General features: G+C 42.8%; 1 protein-coding gene across 1 annotated transcript in view; it reads left to right on the forward strand.

Moving 5' to 3' along the window:
* samd4a (sterile alpha motif domain containing 4A) overlaps positions 1–26,800 on the forward strand; it is a 197,456-nt gene that overhangs the window by 96,880 nt on the left and 73,776 nt on the right. Inside the window, exons 3-6 of the mRNA XM_061670978.1 lie at positions 1,657–2,238; positions 12,246–12,533; positions 18,557–18,666; positions 18,837–18,923. Of these exons, the coding sequence (XP_061526962.1) occupies positions 1,657–2,238; positions 12,246–12,533; positions 18,557–18,666; positions 18,837–18,923 (1,067 nt within the window). The remainder of the gene's footprint in view (positions 1–1,656; positions 2,239–12,245; positions 12,534–18,556; positions 18,667–18,836; positions 18,924–26,800) is intronic.

Genomic DNA, 26,800 nt, shown 5'->3' on the forward strand with positions numbered 1-26,800 from the left:
CACGGTATGGTGACGGTATGGGACTGTGTTAGTGCCAATGGCATAGGTAACTTACACATCTGTGAAGGCACCATTAATGCTGAAAAGTACATACAGGTTTTGGAGAAACATATGCTGCCATCCAAGCAATATCTTTTTTATGGACGCCCCTGCTTATTTTATATTTTATATATATTATATATATATATATTGCTTATATTTTATGGACGCCCCAGCAAGACAATGACAAACCACATTCTGCACATGTTAGAATAGCGTTGCTTCGTAGTAAAAGAGTGCGGGTACTAGACTGACCTGCCTGCAGTCCAGACCTGTCTCCCATTGAAAATGTGTGTCGCATTATGAAGCGTAAAATACGATAACGGACACCCCGGACTGTTGAACAGCTGAAGCTGTACATCAAGCAAGAATGTAGGAACGAATTCCACATACAAAGCTTCAACAATTAGTGTCCTCAGTTCCCAAACGTTTATTACATGTTGTTAAAAGAAAAGGTGATGTAACACAGTGGTAAACATGACCCTGTCCCAGCTTTTTTGGAACATGTTGCAGCCATAAAATTGTAAGTTAATGATTATTTGCTAAAAACAATAAAGTTTATCAGTTTGAACATTAAATATCTTGTCTTTGGAGTGTATTCAATTAATTATAAGTTGAACATTATTTACAAATCATTGTATTCTGTTTTTATTTATGTTTAACACAATGTCCCAACTTCATTGGAATTGGGGTTGTACAATGTTCTTTAGAACTGAAAGTATATATATGTATATATATATATATATATATATATATATATATATATATATATATATATATATATATATATATATATATATATATATATATATATATATATATGGAAATGACTTCATTTTCGTCCATCCATTTTCTGAGCTGCTTATCCTCAATCGGGTCGCGAGAGTGCTGGAGCATATCCCAGCTATCAACGGGCAGGAGGCGGAATACACCCTGAACTGGTTGCCAGCCAATCGCAGGGCACATTTAAACAAACAACCGTTCACACTCACATTCACACCTACGGGCAATTTAGACTCCTCAATCAACCTACCACGCATGTTTTTGGGATGTGGGAGGAAACCGGAGTGTCCAGAGAAACCCCACGCAGGCACGGGGAGAACATGCAAACTCCACACAGGCAGGTATTGAACCCTGGTCCTCAGAACTGTGAGGCAGAGGCTCTAACAAGTCGTCACCGTGTTGCCTGACTTCATTTTCTTGAGCAAAAAATACGTAAAAACTACTTGTTGGTGAAATATGGACCATGAATACCCCATACCCTACCTATGTGGATAAGTAGGGCATGGATCAAGACGAAAGCAGCAGTTGTACTGTCGATAGCATTTAAGGAATGTTTAATTTCTCATCATTAAATAATTTCATTCATGATAGCTGCTGCCCATAGCATGTCCAGTTACTTGGCACTTTTTAACCACTTAGTAATGTTTAATACAACCGCCTAGGGATGTAAAATTGAAGAAAAGAAAACAAAAACACAACTGGGGATGGTGTGTTTTATTTTTTCAAAGCATAATACAATTCATTCAACGATCCATTGTAATTAAACCACCAAACCCCCCAATGTAAAATTGAAATCGTGTGTAACAATGTTTCTTCCTTTTTGTCTTCCTACAGATGTTATCAGCCAATGGCAATGCGAGCCAAAAGAACGTGTCATCTCACTTGTCCTCACCCACTTGCCATTGCTCAAACCGGGCAATGTAGAAGCCAAGGGCGAGTACATGCGTCTACTACCACGCATCCTTGCGCACACAATTGAACATGGCCGTCACCTGGAAGAGTCTCGCCAACTCTTATCCTATGCCCTCATCCACCCTGCCACCTCTTTGGAAGACCGTGCAGCATTGGCCCTGTGGCTCAACCACCTGGAGGAGAGGGCTGCTACCACAGGGGACTCTCTTGAAAGGCCATCGCCTGCTGGCCCGCATCACCACCAGTCCACTCCACCATCTACCTTGACATCATCAGGATCCTCCACCAACAGTTCTTCTTCTTCTGGTAACCTATACGCTTTGCATCACCACCAGCGCTACGGCTCAGACGATCGCCTCAATGGGTGGCAAAGCTGCAGAGATTCGGGGCTAGGGGGAGGCTGGCAGCAGCAGGGCTGTGAGAATGGACACCTGCCTCTCTACCCATCATCCTCTGTACCAGCAACCATCAACACATTAGGAACTGGTGGAAGTGGTAATACCAGTAAGTGTACTTTCTTTTATTGATTGTCATTTTAACTTTCTGTTCTGATTCTGCTTATCATTGGTGGTACGTAAACAAGTATCTTACATTGTGGTTAAGAACTAAATTGAGCTCAACATTCTTTGCACATTCAAGCTGTTATTACTAATAATCACCTATGACTCAATGGTGTTTTCCCTTTGCCACAGTGAAGGCTTGCTTCCAACATACAAAATAATGAAAAGATTGAAAATGAAAAGATTTTTGCTCTTGAAAGCTCTTCGTAGGAACTGGCAACATTTCACGATTGTAGTGCTGCAAAAGAGTTTATTTTACATCCACAGAAATCATAAACAGCAACAACCAAAATTATTTGCATACAGGGTAATTATCTTGAAAAAATATTGTCATTAGCTGGGCCGCCTTCCTCCATGTTTCATAGCACCTTTGCATAGTGTATACTCTTCTTTTATGTTGTCTTCTTAATATTATTCTACGGTTCAGCTATTCTTTCTCCATTTGCTTGCTGTTGCGGTACACACCAGATGGCAGACGCTGAAAGCCAATTCCTACTCTCAGATGTAACAATATTTTAAATTTTAAACTATACTACTAACTTTCTGAAATTTGTATCATGGTTTATCTATAAACGGTGGATATTTCACCTGCTAAGTTTAATCAAAGGTTAAATACAAAGAAGTTGGAGTGATAACTGTGAAAGTGCAAATGAGGAGGATTGAAAGTTTTCCATCCATCCGTTTTCTTTACTACTTATCCACACTAGGGTCACGAGTGTCTGGAAGAGGCCGCACATAGACAAACAACCATTCACACCTTTTTTTCTTTGAGTCTTCAATTAAACTAATAAAAATTTCTTTGGCATATGGGAATAAGCTGTGGTACCTGGAGCAATACCACACAAGCACAGGGAGAACATGCAAACCCCACACAGGAAGGCTGGAGCCGGGATTTGAACCCCAACCTCAGAACAGAGGTGCATGTGCAAACCAACTGGCCACTCTGGCCATCTATTTTAATTTGTGGCTATAAACAATACAGAATTCTGTGGTTGTTTTGATGAAACCAACTCAAAAGTCGAGCTCAAGTAGTGTAATGCATACAATTCAGAGACAGTAATATTGTAATACAACAAATAACTTTCAAAGTAACTAGTAATAAATAATAATTTGGGCAGTGACGTACATTTTTACGTTTAAAATGCACGCAGTAGTGCCTTCAACCTAGTCAGCCAGCCACCGGGGGAGAACACATGGTTAAAGCTTCATGGAGCGCCGGCAACGTGCTGCAACGCCAACTTCAAAATAAAATCCTAAAATGGCAGTGATGTCCAATGTAATAATATATGAAGCTTTTATTTTGAAGTTGGCCTTCTCAGCAGAGAGGCGGCGTGTCACGTTAAGACATATTAATAATCGTTGTAGCAGCTGCCTAAGACTTCAACTTTTCCGCTGGCCTGACCGTAATGAAAAAAAATGCTGGGACTGAATAGAGAGGGAAATCACAACTGTCGAGTTCTTTGTAGTTTGCAACCGGGCACGACCGAGCAATGGTCAAGCAGAACAACGGAGATGTACCCGTCCTTAACAATTCACTATATTGACGGGGATTCTCAAATGAGAAGTCAATGCTTCCAGCCTAATGTTATTGGCTTTCCATTAAGTTGCAATTCGTGATTACAGTTTGTAATAGCACATTTATTCAGTTAGCACTTGCTAAATTGGAATTTATTTCGGTACATTTCTTTTTTATTATTATTGATCATTGATTCTTATTTAAAGAATCATTTTGATCTGAAAACTCTTGTATATTGTTTGTTAAAAAGTAATGCAATAAAAATAAGGATTTTTCCCTAACATGAGAATTAATCACGATTAATAATTGTAATTACAGTATTGATAAAAAACAATTGTGATTATTATTTCGTCCATAACCGTGCAGCCCAACTTACACATAATTTAAATTAATTAATTACAAGCATCATGCGTTAAATGTATAGTGGTGTGAAAAAGTCTTTGTGCCCTTGCTGATTTCTTATTTTTTGCATGTTTGTCACACCTACATGTTTCTCTGTCACGACTGGTAATCGTATGACGTAGGACTGGACCCAAAAGCTGGCGGTGGCGGAGAAGGTTGTTGAGAATGGTTCATTAAGTAATTGCTCAGCGGGTAGGTTATCCTAGGGTCGATAGTGGTCCGTTGGAACAGGGAAGGTGTAGGAAGCAAAAGCATGGGCAGGTTGAAGATCTTGGCGGCGAGGCGGGAGACACAGAAGGCGCAATGGAGACGGAGTAGAACACAAGGGGGTAATTGGCGGAAGTTGAGTAACTTACGCAAAAGTTGGCCTGTGTATCACGGATGAATGCTTAAATGCAGTGGAGACAGGCTTGAGCAGAACTGAACCAAACTGACTGACCCCGTCTTTTGGTTTTATAGAGCAGGTGGCGATGAAATGACCTGGCTGTCCACAATAAATACATAAACGTTGGTTGAAATGGCGCTGATGTTCCTTAGTGCCTAGTTTGGTCTTGCTGAGTTGCATGGGTTCGTCTAATGCAGTGGGGATGATGCGGAAGTAGCCAGGAGTTCAGGATGCGGCGGAATGGCTAGCGGCTCTGTGCCCGCAGAGTGCGCTAACCCTCTTTCCATTGGTCTTTCCCGTTGGTGATTGTCCAGTCTAATAGATAACGAAATTAATTCTTCAAGTGATGAGGCCTCGTCCCTGGCTGCGAGCTCGTCTTTGAGCTGATATGACAGTCCCTTAATAAAAAATACCCCTGAAGGCAGCATTATCCCAGGCGCATTCACTTCACCCGCTAGAATTCTAAATTCAATGGAATATGAAGCCACGGAACAAAAGCCCTGAGTAAGAGAAAGGAGGCGACGAGTGGCTTCCCTGCCCTTGACGGGGTGGTCGAAGACCTTATTAAATTCAGCCGAAAAGGAGTCGAAAGAAGCAAGTACCAAGGGCAAATTATGCCAGAGTGTGTGGTTGCCCATTTCGCAGCTCTTCCTCGTAGGAGGTTGTTAATGAATGCTACTTTGGATTTATCCGAAGGATAAGTCAACAGTTGTGGATCAAAAACAAGGGCGCAATTTAAAAGAAGAGAGAGGGGGGGGTTTCAAGGCACGATGCGCTATTCCAAAACAGGAACTGCAGGGGAGAGACTGTTCTCATCCATCCATCCATCCATTTTCTGAGCCGCTTCTCCTCACTAGGGTCACGGGGGTCCTGGAGCCTATCCCAGCTGTCATCGGGCAGGAGGCGGGGGACACCCGGAACTGGTTGCCAGCCAATCGCAGGGCACCTAGGAACAAACAACCATTCGCACTCACAGTCATGCCAATTCATGCATGTTTTTGGGATGTGGGAGGAAACTGGAGTGCCCGGAGAAAACCCACGCAGGCACGGGGAGAACATGCAAACTCCACACAGGCGGGGCCGGGGATTGAACACGGGCCCTCAGAACTGTGAGGCTGACGCTCTAACCAGTCGTCCACCGTGCTGCCTGTTCTCATCATCAAACTAATTTAAATATTGTCAAAGACAACACAAGTAAACACAAAATGCAGTTCTTAAATGTTTTTTTATGATTAAGGGAGAATAAAAACAACAAAAACCTACATGGCCCTGTCTGAAAAGTGACCCCCCCCCCCCCGCTTTGAACATGACAAACGTGACTTGACTGTGCTTTACCATTATTGAGTTCAATTCAATCAATCACCCAGCCTGACACTGCCGCATCTGTTCTCATCAAGAAATCACTTAAATAGGACCTGCCTGACAAAGTGAAGTAGACCAAAAGATCCTCAAAAGCTCGACGTCATGGCAAGATCTAAAAAAATTCAGGAAAAAAATGAAGGGGAAAAAAGGTAATTGAGCTCTATCGGTGTGTAAAAGGTTATAAAACCATTTTGAAAGCTTTGGGACTCCAGTGAACCACAGTGAGAGACATTATCCACAAATGGTGAAAACAGAACATCGGTGAACCGGCCGACTAAAATTACCCCAAGAACAATAGTGAGAGACCTGTAGTTCAATGTATCAAGGAGTTGTAGCTGCGTGTGTACAAATTGCATGTAAACAAGAAGTTGGCTTGTCAACCGACAACCATATTCTGTGTCCATTCATTCCTGTACTGGAGGGCCTGACTGATAAGGTGTTTTTGAGGCCAATGCCGATTCTCATATCTGGCAGGAAAAAAATTCAGATGAGTGATTAATCAAACGATTAAAAAAATATGTAATGAATAAAATAAGTTCTTTTTTGTTTACTTCAAGTCTAGAAGAACAAAGATATGAATTACAGGCAGAACATTTTACTGTTTAACACGACTTTGTCCTTTAGTACAAGAGTCCCCAACCACCGGGCCGCAATTCATTTGGTACAGGGCTGCACAGAGAAAATATATATATATTTTTTTTAGCATAGCATAGCATAGTTTTGAATAGTGTTGTGTTGTTCCAACGAACAACTCTTTTGAGTGAACTTACTGAATCGAGTAACTTCATGAACTGATTACCGGTAATTCCTTTCTCCGTTCATTGATCTCAGTCGCGAGCGGGCGCCAAACGAGAAACTCAGTGGTTGCGGATGGTCTGTGCTGCAACTCGCGAGGCAGCTGCTGCCTCTGTCGCCACCCAAGCCTGGGGCATGCCACGGTGTCTGAGCACGGAGAGGCTGCTGACGAGGGACAAGACTGACGACCATAGGAAAGACGGATGGCTCAGAAGACGGGGCGTCTCGGTTTAGCTGCCCAGCGGCAGGCCGAGGAGGAAGACTTGGATCACGACTCTTGTGTCCATTATGATATTGTGTCATAACACGTCACAATACAGCATACAGCTGTACTGTGCTACAACCATGTGGAAATATTTTACCAAAAATGAGACTGATAGTTCCTATCAAAATATGCAGGGTTATACTATAAACACAATCAACGCACAAGTGAAATATAAAATTTGAAACAGAGATTTGTTAACAAAATTTTTGGGGAGCCTGGATATGAAGTCACGTCATACATTACACTACGCTTTTGGAACATAAGATGAGACTGGAACATAAGATGAGACAAATGACTTTCTCATCATTTGTTGATGAGAAAAATGTGCAGGGCTCTCACTAATTACAACTACATGACGTGTAATGGTGAGTTGTATATTTGATCATTGTTTTTATTTGGTTCCATCCCAGTCCGTCAAAATGTCTTCAGGTGAAATCGGTCTGTTGTGGAGAAGAGGTCGGCAACAGCTGCTTTATTGTTTGTCTAACTTTACAACAGGGAGAAATTTTCAAGTGCTAAATATGAAAACGCTGACTCTCACCCAAACCTTTACATCTGGTTGTCCTTCTGGTTGTTATACCAGGTGGATTTTAGAACATGGATATACTGGTCTCCAGCTCCACTTGTTGCTGATCGTGGCAGTTGAGGAGCAGAAGATTTTGCTGTAAAATCAATATTATGCTCAGGAGCTTCGGGAGCGCGAACGTAATGATCCATCATTGTTGTTGTAGATGACGGTGGTGTTTCCGCACGGTTATGCGATGCGTATTGGATTGAATGGAGTCAGAGCTCCCTCTAGTGGACAAACATTACAAGGACATCATTCTGGGCGACACAGCAGCATTTATAGTTTCATAAGAAATTAAGGATGTTTCATCGCCAAAACTCCGACCGATTATGATCATTTTAAAAAGTGCTAAAATGATGAATCGGTTGGGCCCTACCCTGATTTCAGCCCTGGAGTAGCAGACATTACTTCGAAACAGTCTGGAGCCTTAAGCAGGAACGGCTAGGACTTAGCACACCGATAACACTGATGCCAAGGTATGTCAGTGCACCAGAACGTTAGGTTAGGCTAACATCAATGAGACTGCATTGCAGTGCTCATTGCATGTAAAGTTTAGTTTTTCTAAACTGCCCGATGGGCATAGGGGTTGAGAAGAGCATGTTTTTTTTTGCAAATTGTGTAACACAAATTATCACGTTATCATTGCCAGCAGGCTCTCAAAAATCCAGTCTCTTGTGGCTCACCTTTTCCTCTCTTTATATTCTCTGTCAACTGAAAAATGTAGCTACAGGGATCAGGGCAATCCTCGTTTTCCTCGACAATCATGCCATGATGTTTGTGGTTCAATATTGTTACAATATTCTTGAACAAAATCTAAACAAAAACACACAGATCCACGCACCTAAATCATTGCAACAAATGTTATTTTGAATACAAACAATATTAAATTAGCAGCCCTTTGCACTTAGTATAAGAAAAGCCAGGCGCACAATGAGCACTTGACAATTCCATCACATTGAGCAGCGTGTGGGGTTCTGAACCTAGTTTCCATAAGTTGCCGACCATCTGCAACTAGTTTGGCTGCTATTTGAAATGTGGAATCGCAAGTGAACTGCGTCACAACAGCACAGATGTTAGGGCCAATCAAAATGCCAGGTTACGTATATCACATGGTCTTTCTCAACAAAAATTTGGTTTTGTGGGTACGAAGCAAGAGCAAGCCTGCCGCCGTGTATAGCCACACATCATGCCGCACTATCATTGCCAGCAGCCTCTCCAAAATTCAAAGTCTCTTGTGTCTGCTCACCTTTTCCTCTTTATATTCTCTGTCAACTGAGTAATGTAGCTTCAGCAGTCAGGGCAATCCTTGTTTTCCTTGACAAATATGCCAATTTATTTGTGGTTCAATAATAACGGTGTCACTTTAAAACAGTGTTTCCCGATAAAAACACCAGGGGTTGCAATTTGTTGTTGTTGCAAGTTGTTGTGCAAGGGTGAATCAGTGTGGCTGACCTTAGAAATTGTAAACAGCAACAACATAAACTGTGCATAAAGCGTAATCTTGAATTACTTTTCTATCATTAGTTTTGTCAAAACAAAATGCACCCCTCTGTGTCAATATATGTCTTTCATTTAATTACATTTAACAATTTAATTAAAACATGACAAATTGCAATTACAAAGCCTCTGATTAATTTAATGCATTTTGTAATCAGGTCCCACTACTACTAATAATAGAAACTTAAAATTATTATTATTTTTTAAAAATTAGGTAGTATGTTAATTAAAATCACCTATTACTTTATTGACCACATTAGACTGTGTTCACACTATGTACAGTAGTACTTTTTGGTTGGTCAAGTATGATGGGTGTCATTTGCAATCAGGGAGTAACCAACCAGATTTAGTCCTTTATTGTGGAACATTTCTCCAAACTCCACCACATCACATTTGCACAACAATCTGTCCATTCCTATACACACATAATGTACATTAACTTGAGAGAGTAACACATTACCAAGGTTCTTACCTAAGGCACCAGGTAGTGGGGATCAGTGGTCAAAAAATTTTTTTTCAGTGCTGTATCCTAAGCCTGTAATTCAACATTTTCATTTTTTAATTGTTTTAACAAGTTTAGTTTTGCCTGCCAGTCTGACAGTACAGTTCAGCGACCACTGGAACCATCTGTCATGCAGTTGCATTTGAGTCAAACCTTCTAGTACTGTCGGTAACTACAGCATGCGTGTCATACGAAAGATAAAACAGTGAGAAGGACCTTTTGAAAGTAAGTATAACTGGTCAGGGCAGGATATTTCCAGACAAGAATGCAAGGGCTCTGTGTTTTTTTCTTGCTGGGACATGAAAGAAACAGCTGAGGGTTTATAAATAAAGACATATTTAAAACCCTGCTGGCAGCCCCAAGAAATATCATATTATATTTTTGACTGCTTGCAGCCTTAGACCTAAGCATACAATCTCAGGGTTTCAGAACTGCTGAACCAGAGGTATTCACAGCACAGGATTAGAGAAAAGTGTACAACTGTTGAAAAACTATAAACCAGACTAAAATAATTGTGAGTTCTATTATATGCCACACTGACAATGATCAATGTGTGATCCATCTGTTTGAAACCTATAGTGAGACGTTCTTTATTCTTTGGTATTACATAAGAATTTTCTTTTCCTGTCAGGTTTTCTAATAATAAACATTTGGAGCCTTTATTAACATTTTATGCAATTAGTGCATAAAATTACTGCTTTCTTTTAACATTCTATCTTCATTATTCCTGAATTATTACATATAAAAACATCGAATAGCAGTTTAACACATTTATGAATCCATCTTGGAACTTAACATCCATCCATCCATCCATTTTCTGAGCCGCTTCTCCTCACTAGGGTCGCGGGCTTGCTGGAGCCTATTCCAGCTATCATCCGGCAGGAGGCGCGGTACACCCTGAACTGGTTGCCAGCCAATCGCAGGGCACATATAAACAAACAACCATTCGCACTCACATTCACACCTACAGGCAATTTAGAATCAGAATCATCTTTATTTGCCAAGTATGTCCAAAAAACACACAATGAATTTGTCTCCGGTAGTTGGAGCCGCTCTAGTACGACAACAGACAGTCAATTGACAGAGAACACTTTTGAGACATAAAGACATTGACAAAAAAAAAACTGAGCAGTAAAGGGTTGTTCTGGTAATGCCGGTACATTTTTTATTTTTTTTTGTGACAATCGTGCAAAAGATGCAGAGTCCTCTAGCACTTAGAGCAGTTCGACTGACTAACATTGCAATAGTCCGGTGCAATGACCATTGTGCAAAGGGCGCCGAGACTTCAAGGAGTATATGCAATTTAAAGTGACGAGTAGTGCGATAATCGGGGACAATGTTGATTGTGCAAATGTTGCAGATACTCCTCAATCAGTGTGCAAATGGAGCAGATGCTACTCTGGCATGAGTGGCCAGTATTGGTCAACAACAGATATGCAAATAGTGCAGCGTGGCGAGACAACTACAGAGAGTGCACGAGTAATGTATAATTGGCCCCACAGAAATGTTACAACAAACTCAAGTCAAAAAATGGCCTGCATGTTGTAATGGAATTGTAGGTTAGGTGTTTAAGAAGTTGGTTGCAAGAGGGAAGAAGTTGTTGGAATGTCTGCTAGTTCTAGTTTGCATTGATCGGTAGCGCCTACCTGAGGGAAGGAGCTGGAAAAGCTGGTGACCGGGATGCAGAGGGTCCGAGAGGATTTTGCACGCTCTTGTCTTAGTTCTGGCAGCGTGCAAGTCCTCAAGGGTGGGTACGGGGGTACCAACAATCCTTTCAGCAGTTTTGATTCTCCGTTGCAGTCGGAGTTTGTCCTTTTTTGTAGCAGCTTAACCGACCATGCATGTTTTTAGGGATGTGGGAGGAAACCGGAGTGCCCGGAGAAAACCCACGTAGGCACGGGGAGAACATGCAAACTCCACACAGGCGGGGCCAGGGATCAAACCCCGGACCTCAGAACTGTGAGGCAGACGCTCTAACCAGTCGCCCACCGTGCCGCCTGGTACTTAACATACATTATTATAAAATTAGTCGACAACAAACTTTTATTTTGTTTTTTTACAAAGCTACTGTTGAAAAATGGTGGTGACATGGTCTTTAATCAATGTCAGCTGTGGAAAAACAGGCATATTGAGAACTAATACAAATATCTGACAGTCAACAGGCAATTTCAGAAAGACAAGACAGCTGTTAAAAAAAAGTCCCACATGATCATGCACATGCATAAAGGGACACTACATTCCAGGCAAAACTTCACAACAAGCATGGATCACATATAATGTCTTGTATAGTATTTGAAATTTGCAATTGGCTGGCGACCAGACCAGGGTATACCTTGCCTCCCGCCCAGATTCAGCTGGGATAGTATCGAGCTCACCCATGAACCGTGACCCTAATGAGGACAAGTGGCATAAAAAATTGATGGTTGGATAGTATGAATCGACTCAACAATTATGTATTTTCATAAGCTGGTAAATGGGTGGGACTTTGTCCCAGGCAATAGGGCGTTTGTGTTGAAGCACGATATGAATAGCATGAATTCAAGCACGATATGAGTTGCATGAATTGCCCAAACAATGGCAGTGCTACATAGTAATTGTTTTGTTGGGCCATCATTCCTTTGAACATAGGAGTAAACCTTACATGTCTTATGTTTCACAGTTGTAACGAGTGGAGGTGGTAACCAGTCACACAGTCCACTGAAGCGCTCAGTGTCTCTAACTCCACCAATGAGTGGCCCAAGCAACCATCCCATGGGTCCTGTCTGGCTGTCCCAGGAAGATCTACGTAGTAGTAGAGGCCCAGCCCCCGATCACGCACCCCTCTCCCCTCAAAGTAGCATTGCTTCCTCGGGCAGCGGAGGAAGTGAACATCTGGAAGAGGCCAGTTTAGGAGGAGGTTTAAGTCTACATCGTAGTTCTTTCCATGAGGAGGGCAGCGGCATGAGGGGTGAGTGGGGAGGGTTTTATTTTCTGTTAATCAAAACTTAGCAATGTCTTTGTAAAGGAAAAATAGTTTTATTTTTATAGTGACCAAAATTATCACTTTAAAATAGTATTGCTGAAGGAATTGTAAATTGATTACATTGCAACAGGTTTTATTTTAGTACACCAAAATGTAAAATGAGCAACCTTATGCAATATCTGCATAGAAATTGTAAATTTTGAGTGAAATTACAGCCATTTCACACTAAATATTTGATGTATTGCCCAACTTCATGATGATTTTTATCCTGCATTTTCTGCATCCATCGGTTTTGTTCTGCATCTGTTGCTGCATCGACACAGGAATTCAGGGTGCAAGTCTCAGGGTAAATCTCGAGACTATCAAAGCATTCTGTAGCGGAATGTGCTGCCCAGTGTCAGAAAATTGGTCTCCAACAAGTTCATGACCCAAAATGCACAGCTAAAAATACACAAGATTGGCTAGAAGAGAGTAGTTATTCTGGAAAAAAAGCCCTGATTTAAATGTTATTATTCACCTGTGGAAGGCTCCGAAATCTGGAGTCTGTAGAAGACACCCAATAAACCTGAGACAGCTAGAGAAGTTTTCTCACCAAGAGTTGGCCAAAATACCTGTTGACAAGTCCCATTTGAATGTTAGAATGGAATTACATTGCATGGCTCAAGTGACCCAATTCTGTTCCCTCCCCCCCCTCACAAGTGGCACAATTCAATATTCGCCATGCTCGCGTAAAATAAAATAAAATGCATGGAATCAGACATCTTCTGATCAGAATCAAGTGTCAAAATGTCGATAAAAATATGCATTGCATATCTGCTGAAAAGTGCAGTGAAAAACACACAAATTGGATATACTGTACTCTCTTCATGCAAGCTTGATGTCATCAAAATACACAGATGATCGTATGTAATGTATCCCCATGTCTGCCAAACAACACAAATGAACACATTGGACAAATGCTTCTTTAACCCTAAACTACAACTCAAGTGTAGACCATTAAATATGCTACCTTTAGAGATATCCGCCATTAAATGAGCAAAGTCATAATTACAGTATATACAGTATTTGTATGAAAATAACCTGAATATAAAACAAATGAGCCAAATACTGTAAAAATTTGTTGACGAGTGAATATTGTAAAAATTTGTCTGCATGAATACAGAAACCCGTGGACACAGCCGCAGAAATATATATATTTGTTTTCCAATCTTTGTTGAAAAAGCCTTCTATCTGAATACATTTTTCCCTTCCTCGACATTTCGGGATAATTTGTAGACGTTTCTCAAGTCACTTATAAGAGTGCTTCACACTTATGCGAGTACACTACCACCTAGTGGTTAAATTTCCATCACTTAGTGGTAATTTGTAAGACAACGATGTATTATGGGAAATGTAGTCGATGGTAAATACACGTGTAAACTGCTCAATTGACTTATTTTAAGACCTTTCAAGACCGCGCAGGCCACATAAAATAACACAGTTTGACACGTGCTTTACAACTTTGCAGATGCAAAGACCGTCGTGATTGGTCAATCCCAAACAAGTGGTGTCCTCTGACCCCCCCCAAACCCCACCCCTCCTCGGTCACTCTTAAGTATATGTAAAGTGTTGATATGTTGTTGCTTATGTATTAAACAGTGTAAACCAACAGAACATTTTTTATTTATGTGCCCAAATGCATTGCACAAAATGACAGCCTAATTACCATACAATCCTGAGAAAAATGTGATTGGTGAGGTGTATGGTAACCATGAGCTAGTGTAATTACAGTAAGTCATTTCAGTCTTAAATACTGCCCCAAATACAACAGACACTCAGCAAAATATGACTATTCAAACTACAATTATGAAGGAATGATGAAAACAGGGCTCACCACCTGTGGGAGGGGCCATAGGGGTCGGGTGCAGTGCGAGCTGGCCGGTGGCCGAAGGCAGGGACCTTGGCGATCCGATCCCCGGCTACAGAAGCTGGCTCTAGGGACGTGGAATGTCACCTCTCTGGCAGGGAAGGAGCCCGAGCTGGTGTGTGAGGTTGAGAAGTTCCGACTAGATATAGTCGGACTCGCCTCCACGCACAGCTTGGGCTCTGGAACCAGTCCTCTTGAGAGGGGTTGGACTCTCTCTGCCTGCGGTGAGAGGCGCCGAGCAGGTGTGGGTATACTTATTCTATGCGCCAAACACCAGTTCAGAGTACCCACCCTTTTTGGAGTCCTGGGAGGGGGTGCTGGAGAGTGCTCCCGCTGGGGACTCCATCGTTCTACTGGGGGACTTCAATGCTCACGTGGGCAATGACAGTGAGACCTGGAAGGGCGTGATTGGGAGGAACGGCCCCCCCGATCAGAACCCAAGCGGTGTTCTTATATTGGACTTCTGTGCTCATCATGGATTGTCCATAACGAACACCATGTTCAAGCATAAGGGTGTCCACACGTGCACTTGGCACCAGGACACCCTAGGTCGCAGTTCGATGATCGACTTTGTGTTCGTGTCATCGGACTTGCGGCCGCATGTCTTGGACACTCGGGTGAAGAGAGGGGCGGAGCTGTCAACTGATCACCACCTGGTGGTGAGCTGGCTCCGATGGTGGGGGAAGATGCCGGTCCGACGTAGCAGGCCCAAACGTATTGTGAGGGTCTGCTGGGAACGTCTGGCGGAATCCTCTGTCAGAAGAAGTTTCAACTCCCACCTCCGACAGAACTTTGCTCATGTTCCAGGGAAGGCGGGGGACATGGAGTCCGAGTGGACCATGTTCAGCGCCTCTATTGCTGAGGCGGCCGACCAGAGCTGTGGCCGTAAGTCGTGGCGGCAATCCCCGAACCCGTTGGTGGACACCAACGGTGAGGGATGCCGTCAAGCTGAAGAAGGAGTCCTATCGGGCCTTTTTGGCCCGTGGGACTCCTGAGGCAGCTGATGGGTACCGGCTGGCCAAGCGGAATGCAGCTTTGGTGGTCACTGAAGCAAAAACTCGGGCATGGGAGGAGTTCGCTGAGGCCATGGAGAAAGACTTCCGGACGGCTTTGAGGAAATTCTGGTCCACCATCCGGCGTCTCAGGAGGGGGAAGCAGCGCACCACCAACACTGTGTATAGTGGGGATGGGGCGCTGCTGACCTCGACTCGGGACGTTGTGACCCGGTGGGGAGAATACTTCAAAGACCTCTTCAATTCCACCGACACGCCTTCCCATGAGGGAGCAGAGTCTGGGTTCTCTGAGGCGGGCTCTCCTATCTCTGGGGTTGAAGTCACCGAGGTGGTTAAAAAGGTCCTCGGTGGCAGGGCCCCGGGGGTGGATGAGATTCGCCCGGAGTTCCTCAAGTCTCTGGATGTCGTAGGGCTGTCCTGGTTGACACGCCTCTGCAATATCGCGTGGACATCAGGGACAGTGGCAGACTGGGGTGGTGGTCCCCCTTTTTAAGAAGGGGGACCGGAGGGTGTTTTCCAACTACAGGGGGATCACATTCCTCAGCCTCCCTGGGGGATCACACTCCTCAGCCTCCCTGGTAAGGTCTATTCAGGGGTGCTAGAGAGGAGGGTCTGTCGGGAAGTTGAATTCAGGAGGAGCAGTGTGGTTTTCTTCCTGGCCGTGGACCAGTGGACCAGCTCTACACCCTTGGCAGGGTCCTCGAGGGTGCATGGGAGTTTGCCCAACCAGTCTACATGTATTTTGTGGACTTGGAGAAGCCCTTCGACCGTGTCCCTCGCGGCGTCCTGTGGCGGGTGCTTCGGGAGTATGGGGTACCGAACCCCCCGATACGGGCTGTTCGGTCCCTGTACGACCGGAGTCAGAGTTTGGTCCGTATATCCGGCAGTCGGTCGGACTCGTTTCCGGTGAGGGTTGGACTCCGCCAAGGCTGCCCTTTGTCACCGATTCTCTTCATAACTTTTATTAACATAATTTCTAGGCACAGCCGAGGCGTAGAGGGGGTCCGGTTTGATGGCCTCAGTATTGCATCTCTGCTTTTTGCAGATGATGTGGTTCTGTTGGCTTCATCAAGCCGTGACCTCCAACTCTCACTGGAGCAGTTCGCAGCCGAGTGTGAAGCGGCTAGGATGAGAATCAGCACCTCCAAATCTGAGACCATGGTCCTCAGTCGGAAAAGGGTGGCGTGCCCTCTCCAGGTCGGGGATGAGATCCTGCCCCAAGTGGAGGAGTTCAAGTATTTTGGGGTCTTGTTCATGAGTGAGGGAAGAATGGAACGGGAGATCAACATGCGGATTGGTGCGGCGTCCGCAGTGATGGGGACTTTGTATTGGTCCGTTGTGGTGAAGAAGGAGCTAAGACAAAAAGCGAAGCTCTCGATTTACCGGTTGATCTACGTTCCTACCCTCACCTATGGTCACGAGCTGTGGGTCGTGACCGAAAGAACCACATCCCGGATACAAGCGGCCGAAATGAGTTTCCTCCGCAGGGTGTCCAGGGTCTCCCTTAGAGATAGGGTGAGAAGCTCTGTCATCCGGGAGGCGCTGCTCCTCTACATCGAGAGGAGCCAGATGAGGTGGCTGGGGCATCTGATTCGGATGCCTCCCTGGTGAGGTGTTCCGGGCACGTCCCACCGGGAGGATACCCCGGGGACGACCCAGGACATGCTGGAGAGACTACATCCTTTGGCTGGCCTGGGATCAGCTCGGGATCCCCCCCCCCCCCGGAAGAGCTGGATGAAGTGGCTGGGGAGAGGGAAGTCTGGTTGTCCCTGCTAAAGCTACTGCCCCCGCGACCCGACCCGGATAAGCGGTAGAAAATGGATGGATGGATGGATGGATGATGAAAACAGATTAACTAATCAAATTGAAGTTCTACTCTGTTCACGATCAAGCTGGTGCACGCCCATTTTAAACGTCACTATTGAGGAGCCGTGGGACTTCCGCGGAGGATACATCAGACGTCCTTCGATTTAAGCTAGCCCGTGGAGGCTCCTCGGTGCTCGATCCTCGCTCCTCCATTCGCGTTTAAGACACTTGAGACGTCTTTAATATGGCAGCGTGACAACTTATGGGTCACGTTCAATGTTTTAACGTGCGAGGAGCTAGGAACGTTGCATTTAAGGGACTTGAGATGCACCCTATGTCTCTCAGCTGTTCTGGGAACGCCTTGGAATTGACAAAGTGGCTGGGGAGAGGTTCCTTGGCTGCTTCCCCCGTGACCCGACCTCAGATAAGTGGAAGAAGATGCATGGCTGCATGGATGGATGGATGGATGGCTGCATGGATGAATGGATGGATGGATGAATAGATGGATGGATGGATGGATGTCACTCAATTTCTCCCAAAATTATCAATTAAGTACAAATACATCTTTGTTTACCTATCTATGCCAGCAAAGTATATTGACAGGTAGAACAATGCCCTTACATTAGATGGCTGAAGATACAATAAACCAGTGTATCCACCATTCATACAATTGAATAAGTCATGGCTTTCAGCGAGTATATCAACTTTGTGTTCAATACAACAGACCCAGATCCCACAATTAGTAGGTACTGAGTAAATTGAGACATCATCATTATTTCAGTATTCATACTTTTTTGACATTTTTGTATGGTGGTTTCCCCTGAGATTTTTCAAATATAAAATGGGAGCCTTGGCTTGGCTAGGGAACACTGTTCTCGTCTGAACTGAAAATTACCAGTAGCACAATAACTGATCTTAAAAATAAATACATAAAAAAATTGTTGAACCCTGAGATGCAATTAAAATGTCTACATTATTTGTTTAATTGTAAGTGTATATTGATTCCCATACAGACTCACAAACATAAATACCAACTTTTTACAAGATGGTTTAAAAAAAAATCCACTTGTTTTACTCTTGTACTGATGCATCCATCCACCCATTTTCTAAGCCGCTTATCCTCACAAGGGTCGCGGGCGTGCTGGAGCCTATCCCAACTATCTTCGGGCAGGAGGCGGGGTAGACCCTGAACTGGTTGCCAGCCAATCACAGGGCACACTACTGATTCATCATTACCCTAAAATGCAGCCTGAATTGACCACATTTGTGTGTGTTTATCACAGATGTTCCTGCTTGGCTGAAGAGTCTCCGTCTCCATAAGTATGCAGCACTATTTTCCACCATGACATATGATGAAATGATGTCACTTACTGAAGAACAACTTGAGGCACAGGTACACACTGTTATAATTGTATTGATAGTGTTAATACTTTTGGGCATCGATTTACACTCTACTTTTAAATAATGCTTTTTTTTTAAACTATTACATTTAACTTAACGTTCTTGACACCTATCCGAAAGTGCATATGTTTTGATGCCTGTGTTTTGTTGTTGTTTCTACAGAAAGTCACCAAAGGAGCTAGACACAAGATTGTTATTAGCATTCAAAAGCTAAAAGAGAGACTAAACCTGCTGCGCAGCCTAGAAAAGGTCAGTTACCGATTTTGTTTTTCATTGCGTTGTCATGACTGTTAAGCTTGAAGCCCTGATGCTCATGACCCTTACTCCCTCCCATCTAAAAAAAAAAAAAAAAAAAAAAAAAAAGTTTTTTTACCCAATTACCCGTACTAATAAATTAAGTTTGTATGTAATGCAAGTGGCTGGCGACCAGTTCAGAGTGTACCCCACCTCTCGACCGAAGATAGCTGGGATAGGCTCCAGCATGCCCACGACCCTTGTGAGGATAAGCAGTACAGAAAATCTATGTATGTATGTATGTATGTATATAATGCACCGTGGCTGATTGGTTAGCACTGCTGCATCACTGTAAGAGGTTTCAGTTTGCTATCGACGGTCAGATCTTGAAGCTTACATGTTCTCCCCTTCCTTCCACACTCCAAAAACATGTAGTACTGTATGTTAGATTAATTGAAGATTATAAATTGTCATGGGTTGTGATTGTATGTGTCAGTGGGTCTTTCACAACATAATTACAAGGAACAAATCCTGATACATTAGTTCCTGGGACAAAAAGTTCCTGTCGGCCGTTGTTGTTTTGCGGCAACACAGCAGCCGAGGTCCATGGAACATTTACGATATATAAATCTGGTTGATTACAAGGAACAAGTAACTGCACTACACTAAAAATACCAACTGCATCCAAAACCAATATAAAATTACAATTAATTATATCACAGGCAAGAATAAAATATTGAGATTTATGAGCCAACAGTTATCCTTTTATGAAGCAGAAAGTTGGTACAACTCATAAAGACCTCACTGCTATTCAATTACTCACATTAATTCCTTTTTTTAGAAATAAGACTAAGTAATATACTACAACAAATATTTTATTACAAATGGTCAAAGGTTGCATTATACATATTTATATTACTGTATCTGTAGCGAATACAATTAAACTGTTACAATTAAACAATTAAACCACAACGGAATGCAGGAATAGATAGTAAGACACTCATTTTGTTGACATTTTTCTTGAGCAATATACAGTAAAAGTGTGCAAATAAATATTATTTCTAACTTCTGGCTTAGATACACAGTCTTAAATCTGATAAAATGTCCTCTCTTGAACTCCGAAACTTTATCCTTTTCTCCTCTGCCTGTCCTTCCAGAAAGAGCATTCAGATATATTGTTGCTGCAAGTTCTGTTTTTTATGCTGGGGTTGATTTGTCCATATTACAACTAACAAAACCTACATTTAGTTTGCGTTTTGTCTTTTTCCCTAGACTCACATTCCGTTTAGTTTACTGAAACCAAACAATTTTTTATTTTTTTGCTTGGCCTGAACCGATGTCACTCTATGGCACATTGTCAAGGTCAAGGCCCGGGGACCAGATCCGGCCCACCACATCATTTTATGTGGCCCATGAAAGCAAATCATGTGTCTCAGCCTCTATGATTCTTGTTAAAAACTGTACCAAAATTTTTAAATGTCATATCTAATAAATGATAATGTTGAGATATCATTTTTTGTTACCAAATCCCTTTCTACATTAACTTGAACAACCTATTTTCTTTGACATTTGATTGCTGAATGATGAAAACTAGTTATCCATTAATTTGTTGAGTTTATGTAATAATATGAGGCAATTAAACATTTATATGATTTCACAGCGGCACGGTGTGGTTAGCAGATCCCTGACTTCAACACTGGTTAGCAGCAGTGGTTAGCAGATCTGCCTCACAGTTCTGGGGACCGGGATTCAAATCCAGGCCCCACCTGTGTGGAATTTGCATGTTGTCCCTGTGCCTGGGTGGCTTTTCTCCGGGCCCTCCTTTTTGCTCCCACATCCCAAAAACATGCATGGTAGGTTAATTGGAAACTCTAAATTGCCCGTAGGTACGAATGTGAGTGTGAATGATTGCTTGTTTATATGTGCCCTGCGATTGGCTGGCGACCGGTTCAGGGTGTACCAAAGATAGCTGGGATAGGCTCCAGCAGCCCTTGACCCTAGTGAGGAGAGGTGGTGAAGAAAATGGATGGATGGTTTCACAGTCATAATGGCCCTTTGAGGGAAACCGTAACAACAATGTGACCTGAAACAAAAATTAGTTTGACATCCCTACGTACGGGCTGAAATCTCATTAAAAAATAATAACAGCAGCCGTTTTCATACTTAATTTCATGCAGATGTGAACGCAAACTCTCCCACCATGCTAAGTAATGTGTGACCAAGACAACATGCACTTTTTAGGCTTCTTTTTTGGTTCTGCCCATGCGAGTCCAATTTCAAATTCAGCCTTTGAGAAAAAGGCTTACCATAACCTATCATAGAGCTTACTTGTGCATCTGGTGCGAGTCAATTCCATCTCATTGGCCAATTCACAATCAACCCATGATTTGACTGTCAACGATTCCTGGGTTTAGTCCACCTTTTGCCCTAAGTTAGTTGGGATAGGCTCCAGCCCAAGAGGATTGATGGATTTTGGACAGTACAGTGTTCCTATACAAGTATGGAAAAGTATGTAATCAATTTCCAGGTCTGGAAAAGTATTGAAAATGGAAACTATTGTATGAAAATGTATTCATGTGACCAAGACTGTTACAACAGTCATTGCGATGTATGCGAGCGCAGTAGTCACATGGCAGGGTCTGCTGTGACGTTGCTGTATTGCAATATACAGTGAATCAACAGTAATTTTAAAAGTGACCAGCAAAGGAACCTGTTTAGACATGCTAATGAGATTAGCACCCATGTTACGGCAAATTATAATGCGGCAAACAACACACGGAGCAGCCCAGACTGTTGTAAACTTATCTCCTTATATGATAACTGAAAGAGGACGCGGGATACAATGTACAATGATATCATGTTTTTTACATACATTGATACATTACAATGATATATTTTACTATTTCCCTCTTCAGAAGGAAACGCCACAGCTGTATGAGTGTGTGAGGTACGTTCAGGGACACTGCGTAAATAGGAGTGAATGTGTTCCTTGATTCTTTTGTAATACAATACGTTACTGTAAATATTGATTACTCTGAAAAATTATTTGTATTAGAATGCTTTAGTTAAACCACTGTACAATCACAATGTGATAATGTGAAATTTATTTTGTAATATAAGAGAAGATAAAATATTTTGTAAATATAGTCAGCCAGAGCTGCTGGGAATGCAAAGTTATCATTGTCATTTCACCATCATTCTTGTCATACTGTGTTGCGTGTTTTTGCACATTAGGACGACAGTCCTGTTTTAATTCTTCATTTAAAAAAAAAAAAAAAAAAAACATTCATGCTACATGTTTTTGAGATTGTATGATGAAAGCTGCAACTGGCTACTAATGTGGACTGAATGGGTGGCAACAATGGGGAAATTAAATGCCAGTATTTTGTAATTGCCTGTCATCCATCCATCCATTTTCTGAGCTGCTTATCCTCACAAGGGTTGCGGGAGTGCTGGAGCCTATCCCAGCTATCTTCGGGCAGGAGGCAGGGTACACCCTGAACTGGTTGCAACCATTCGCACTCACATTCACACCTACGGGCAATTTAGAGTCTTCAATGAACCTATGCGGGAGGAAACCGGAGTGCCCGGAGAAAACTCACACAGGCACAGGGAGAACATGCAAACTCCACACAGGCAGGGCCGGTGAAAGAAACCTGGTCTTCAGAACTCTGAGGCAGATGCTCTAACCAGTCGGCCACCGTGCCTGTCAGCAACATACAGTATTGAAAAAGAAAAGAACTATGGACTAGTTCATTTTTGGACCAGTGAACTGAACTTTGAAAGAGTTCACGTGGAAAATTAACTTTCCCATCCTGTCGTGCAGCCCTAACGTTAAGTACTCTGAGGAAAAAGAAAATAAAAAGTGAATTTAAAACAATGACAAGTGATTTAATCATTTACTATATTTGGTGATTATACCTTTGATGACGAGAATGCTGTTGATGAACTACGGGAAAAAATTAAGAGACAGAAGCAACACAAAGAGTTATAGTACCTCTGTAAGTTTTAAATTAACTTGTAGATGAGAAGGATGAAAAGAAAACAACAAAATTGGAGATTAAAATGCTGCGACACCCTTCCTGGCATAAAAACATGAACTCAACACTTCACTGTTGATGTTTGGAATGATACCGTGCGACAATTTTATGCCACCGTCCAGTCAACGAAAGTATAGCATTGCTAGCCTGAGAGCTTGCATCAACCGTCACATACTGAATGTATGTGTAATACTCAAAACTGATTTTGTCATCATACCCGTGGTTGTTATTTATCATTGTCAAACAAGAAAATCTATTCCCTGGAGTACTGAATAGCATTTACATTCCCTTAGAAAGTTATGGGATTGGAATGATTCTTCATAATCAAGACCTCAGGCATTAGAAATTTAGTAAAAAAACATTTTTTTATAAAAACTTTCTATTTCGACCAAAAACATTTATGAAATTATTATTTGGTTGTTTCATTCGTTATTTTCGTTGGTAAGTGACCATGGTATAAGCAGGTTAATGCCCTTCGAGATGTCTGTGTACATCTACCAGGGATTAATGGACTTTGTGGAGGCAAATGTCCTCCGTTGTGCGTTGGTTCACGCCTCCATGTCATCCATTAATCCCTGATAATTGTACACCTTGTCAAGCATTAACCCTGACATATCCGTGTCTGATCTTGTATGATCATTGGCACTCATAATGGGTAGATGTAAATTGTCTGACAATTGGTTCATAAAATCCAAATATAAAGACTGGTTGGCAAAGGATGCCTTATTATCCCCCCTATAATCTTCTGGAAATGATCTGGAGACATAATGGCATATAAAGAATCAGAATGATATACATCTGTTTACTCAAAGTCACAAATTATTTAAAACTTTTTACTGAGAAGTCTGGAAATTAGAGTCTGGAAAAATTATTGAATTTTGAAATCTCAAATGTGTAGGAACCCCTGACAGTAACATCCATCTCATCAAGATTCAACACACTTGTAGAGTATGTGGAAAGGTTGTATAGTGTGTGGGAAGGTTTTATAGTGTTTATATATATATATATATATATATATATAAGGTGATTCTTCTTCTTCTGAAATATATACTCACGCACACACACACACACACACACACACGCACACACACACACACACACACGTTGGACGACTGGTTAGAGCGTCAGCCTCACAGTTCTGAGGACCGGGGTTCAATCCCCGGCCCCGCCTGTGTGGAGTTTGCATGTTCTGCCCGTGCCTGCGTGGGTTTTCTCCAGGCACTCCGGTTTTCTCCCACATCCCAAAAGCATGCGTGGTAGGTTAATTGAAGACTCTAAATTGCCCGTAGGTGTGAATGTGAGCGTGAATGTGAATTGTTTGTTTCTATGTGCCCTGCGATTGGCTGGCGACCAGTTCAGGGTGTGCCCCGCCTCTTGCCCGACAGTAGCTGGGATGGGCTCCAGCACGCCTGCGACCTTAGTGAGGATAAGCGGTATGGAAAATACTTAAATAATAATTCCCATTAGAAATAATCAACTAGACTGTGTCGACAGCCATCTGCTTGTGTGGACAGAAATACTCGCATTGATGACATCTTCAAACAAAGACAGATTCACAGACCTGCTGCAGTAACTCAAATTTCCACTAGATGACACCAAATAAAAGGAAAACATTGTACATTGGTTGCTGAACATTCCTCATCTGATACCTACAGAGTATCACTCCAACTGAAGTTAAAAAAAATTGTAGTCCAAACATCAGCGGTAACGAGCAAGACAACAGATCCACTTGCGCACAGTCCATTTCCTTTTTTAACTATGACTTTCACTTTCCGCATGCACACCTCAGCGATCATACCAATGGTCCAGTCATTCCTCTTACAATGAGAATTTGAGAAGCACGACACGCCCTTTCTTCAAATTGGGTGTATTGAATGGCCACTTCCTGAGAGTTTGCAATATCGCCAGATACTGCCAACGCCATCTGTCCCAGAACATGTTGGCAAAGCTTTGCACTCTGCGCCATTGCTTTTTGAACAAGTCGTCTTCGACTTCTTCCTCTGGAACAGTGCCCGCCTTCTGGGCCTGTAGCAAGGCAGGTGTGAGAATGAATGGGTCCGCGGGATCGTTGACACAGGCACGAGCGGTCAATTATTCACAATAGCTGTGACCTTCGGCTATGAAGGTTATAAGCACCTCATGTGTGTGCTTGGAAGTTAAGATATGTAGAAGCATAGAGTCCAAGATACGGCGTACAATAACAATCATCCTCTCCCACGCACCTCCCATATGCGAGGAGTGCAGGCTGTTGAATATTCAAGTACATCCTTGCGCTGACACAAATGTTTCCATCGCCTTCTCATTGACATTGGAAGGCATTTCTTTCGAGGCTCCAATGAAATTAGTGCCCCTGTCAGAACAAATGTGCTTTACCGGTACTCTGAATGCCAGAAATCTCCTGAAAACATTCATGAAACTGGATGAGCCCAAGGACTCAATGACTTCTACTGTATGTGTACAGCCCTGACACTTAGGCAGGTAAACAGGACTGCCCATCTCTTGCTTTCCGCACGCTCTCCCCTGGTGCGATGTGCAGACAAAGTCCATGGACCGAATACGTCTATCCCAACATTAGTGAATGGAGGCTCAATGGTGAAACTGTCAGAAGAAGGCCATTTTCTGAACTTCACACTTTCCTCTGAGTTTACGTCATGTAACACAGTCAAAAATTACTCTGTTCACACATCTCTTGCCACCAATAATCCAATAGCCTTGATGGCACCCTCTGTGAAGTGTTGCACCTGATGCTGTATCTTCACATGATGATGACGTACTCCAAGAGTAGCTATATGATGACGTCCCGGCAAGATGATCAGTCGTTTCTCCTCAACTGTCACATTTGCCTCAGCAAGTCAGTAGACCATTTTTGTAGAGGAAGGGATCTAGAGACCGAAGTGCGATACTCTTCAGAATGTTAGCACCTGGTGTTAGGCACTGTAGCCCTTTCTCATAAGCCTCATGCTGAACCGTTTTAATGATAATTCTTAAGGTTTGATTCACAACTTCTGCCAACAAATGTGCCCGACATGGATGCCATTTTTCGCACCCTCCAATGGTGTTTTCCTTTCTCATCTTGAAACACTGAGCGATGTGAACCAAAATGCCAACTAACTGCCCTTATGAGATTGCTCCAACTTGAGAAGCAGCAGAAACGCTGAGATCCCAGATCTGTACACACCAAGATAAGTAGTGTTGTAATTTTGGGCCGTAGCACAGGGTCATGTTCGGGTTCTAAGAGCTCATTCGTTGGTACTGTTTCTTCTGGCTGAGACAAAAATGCTGGCCCCCTGAACCAGATGCTGGTGCTCAATTTAACTGCAATAGACCTTGTTGCAATGTCAGCAGGGTTTTGCTCAGAGTGTCAACGTATTGCCACTGTTGACGTAGTGTACTTCATCGGATTCTGTGTACTCGAAAAAACCTTTTCTCATTGTAAATGTACCAGAGGACTACCATGCTATTGGTGTAGAACATAACTGCATCAAACCTGACAACTACTTCTGAAATGATGAGTTCAACCAGATCCACTGCAAGCTCCAAGCGTGGAATAGAGTGCTCAGGGCTGGGGCAAGTCTAGCTTTGCTTAAGACCATCCCAGTGCAGAATCTTTCTTCTCTATTCACCATTTTCATGTATGCAATAGTGGCAACTACTCCCTCAGAGGTGTCTGCAAAAATACGCAGCGCTGTTCGTTTGGCTGTCGATGGTGACAGATAAGTGTAAGGTCTGGGGATCTTCAGGTTCTGCAACTCTCTCCAGCTGACCCAAAACTTCTCCCTCTTAGCAGCTCGTGGAGCATCCCAGTCCGCACAGTCTGTGGTGAGTTGACTGAGGAGGACTTTTCCTTGAATA

The sequence above is a fragment of the Phycodurus eques genome, chromosome 2 (genome assembly GCF_024500275.1).
Source record: "Phycodurus eques isolate BA_2022a chromosome 2, UOR_Pequ_1.1, whole genome shotgun sequence".
NCBI classification, from domain to species: domain Eukaryota; kingdom Metazoa; phylum Chordata; class Actinopteri; order Syngnathiformes; family Syngnathidae; genus Phycodurus; species Phycodurus eques.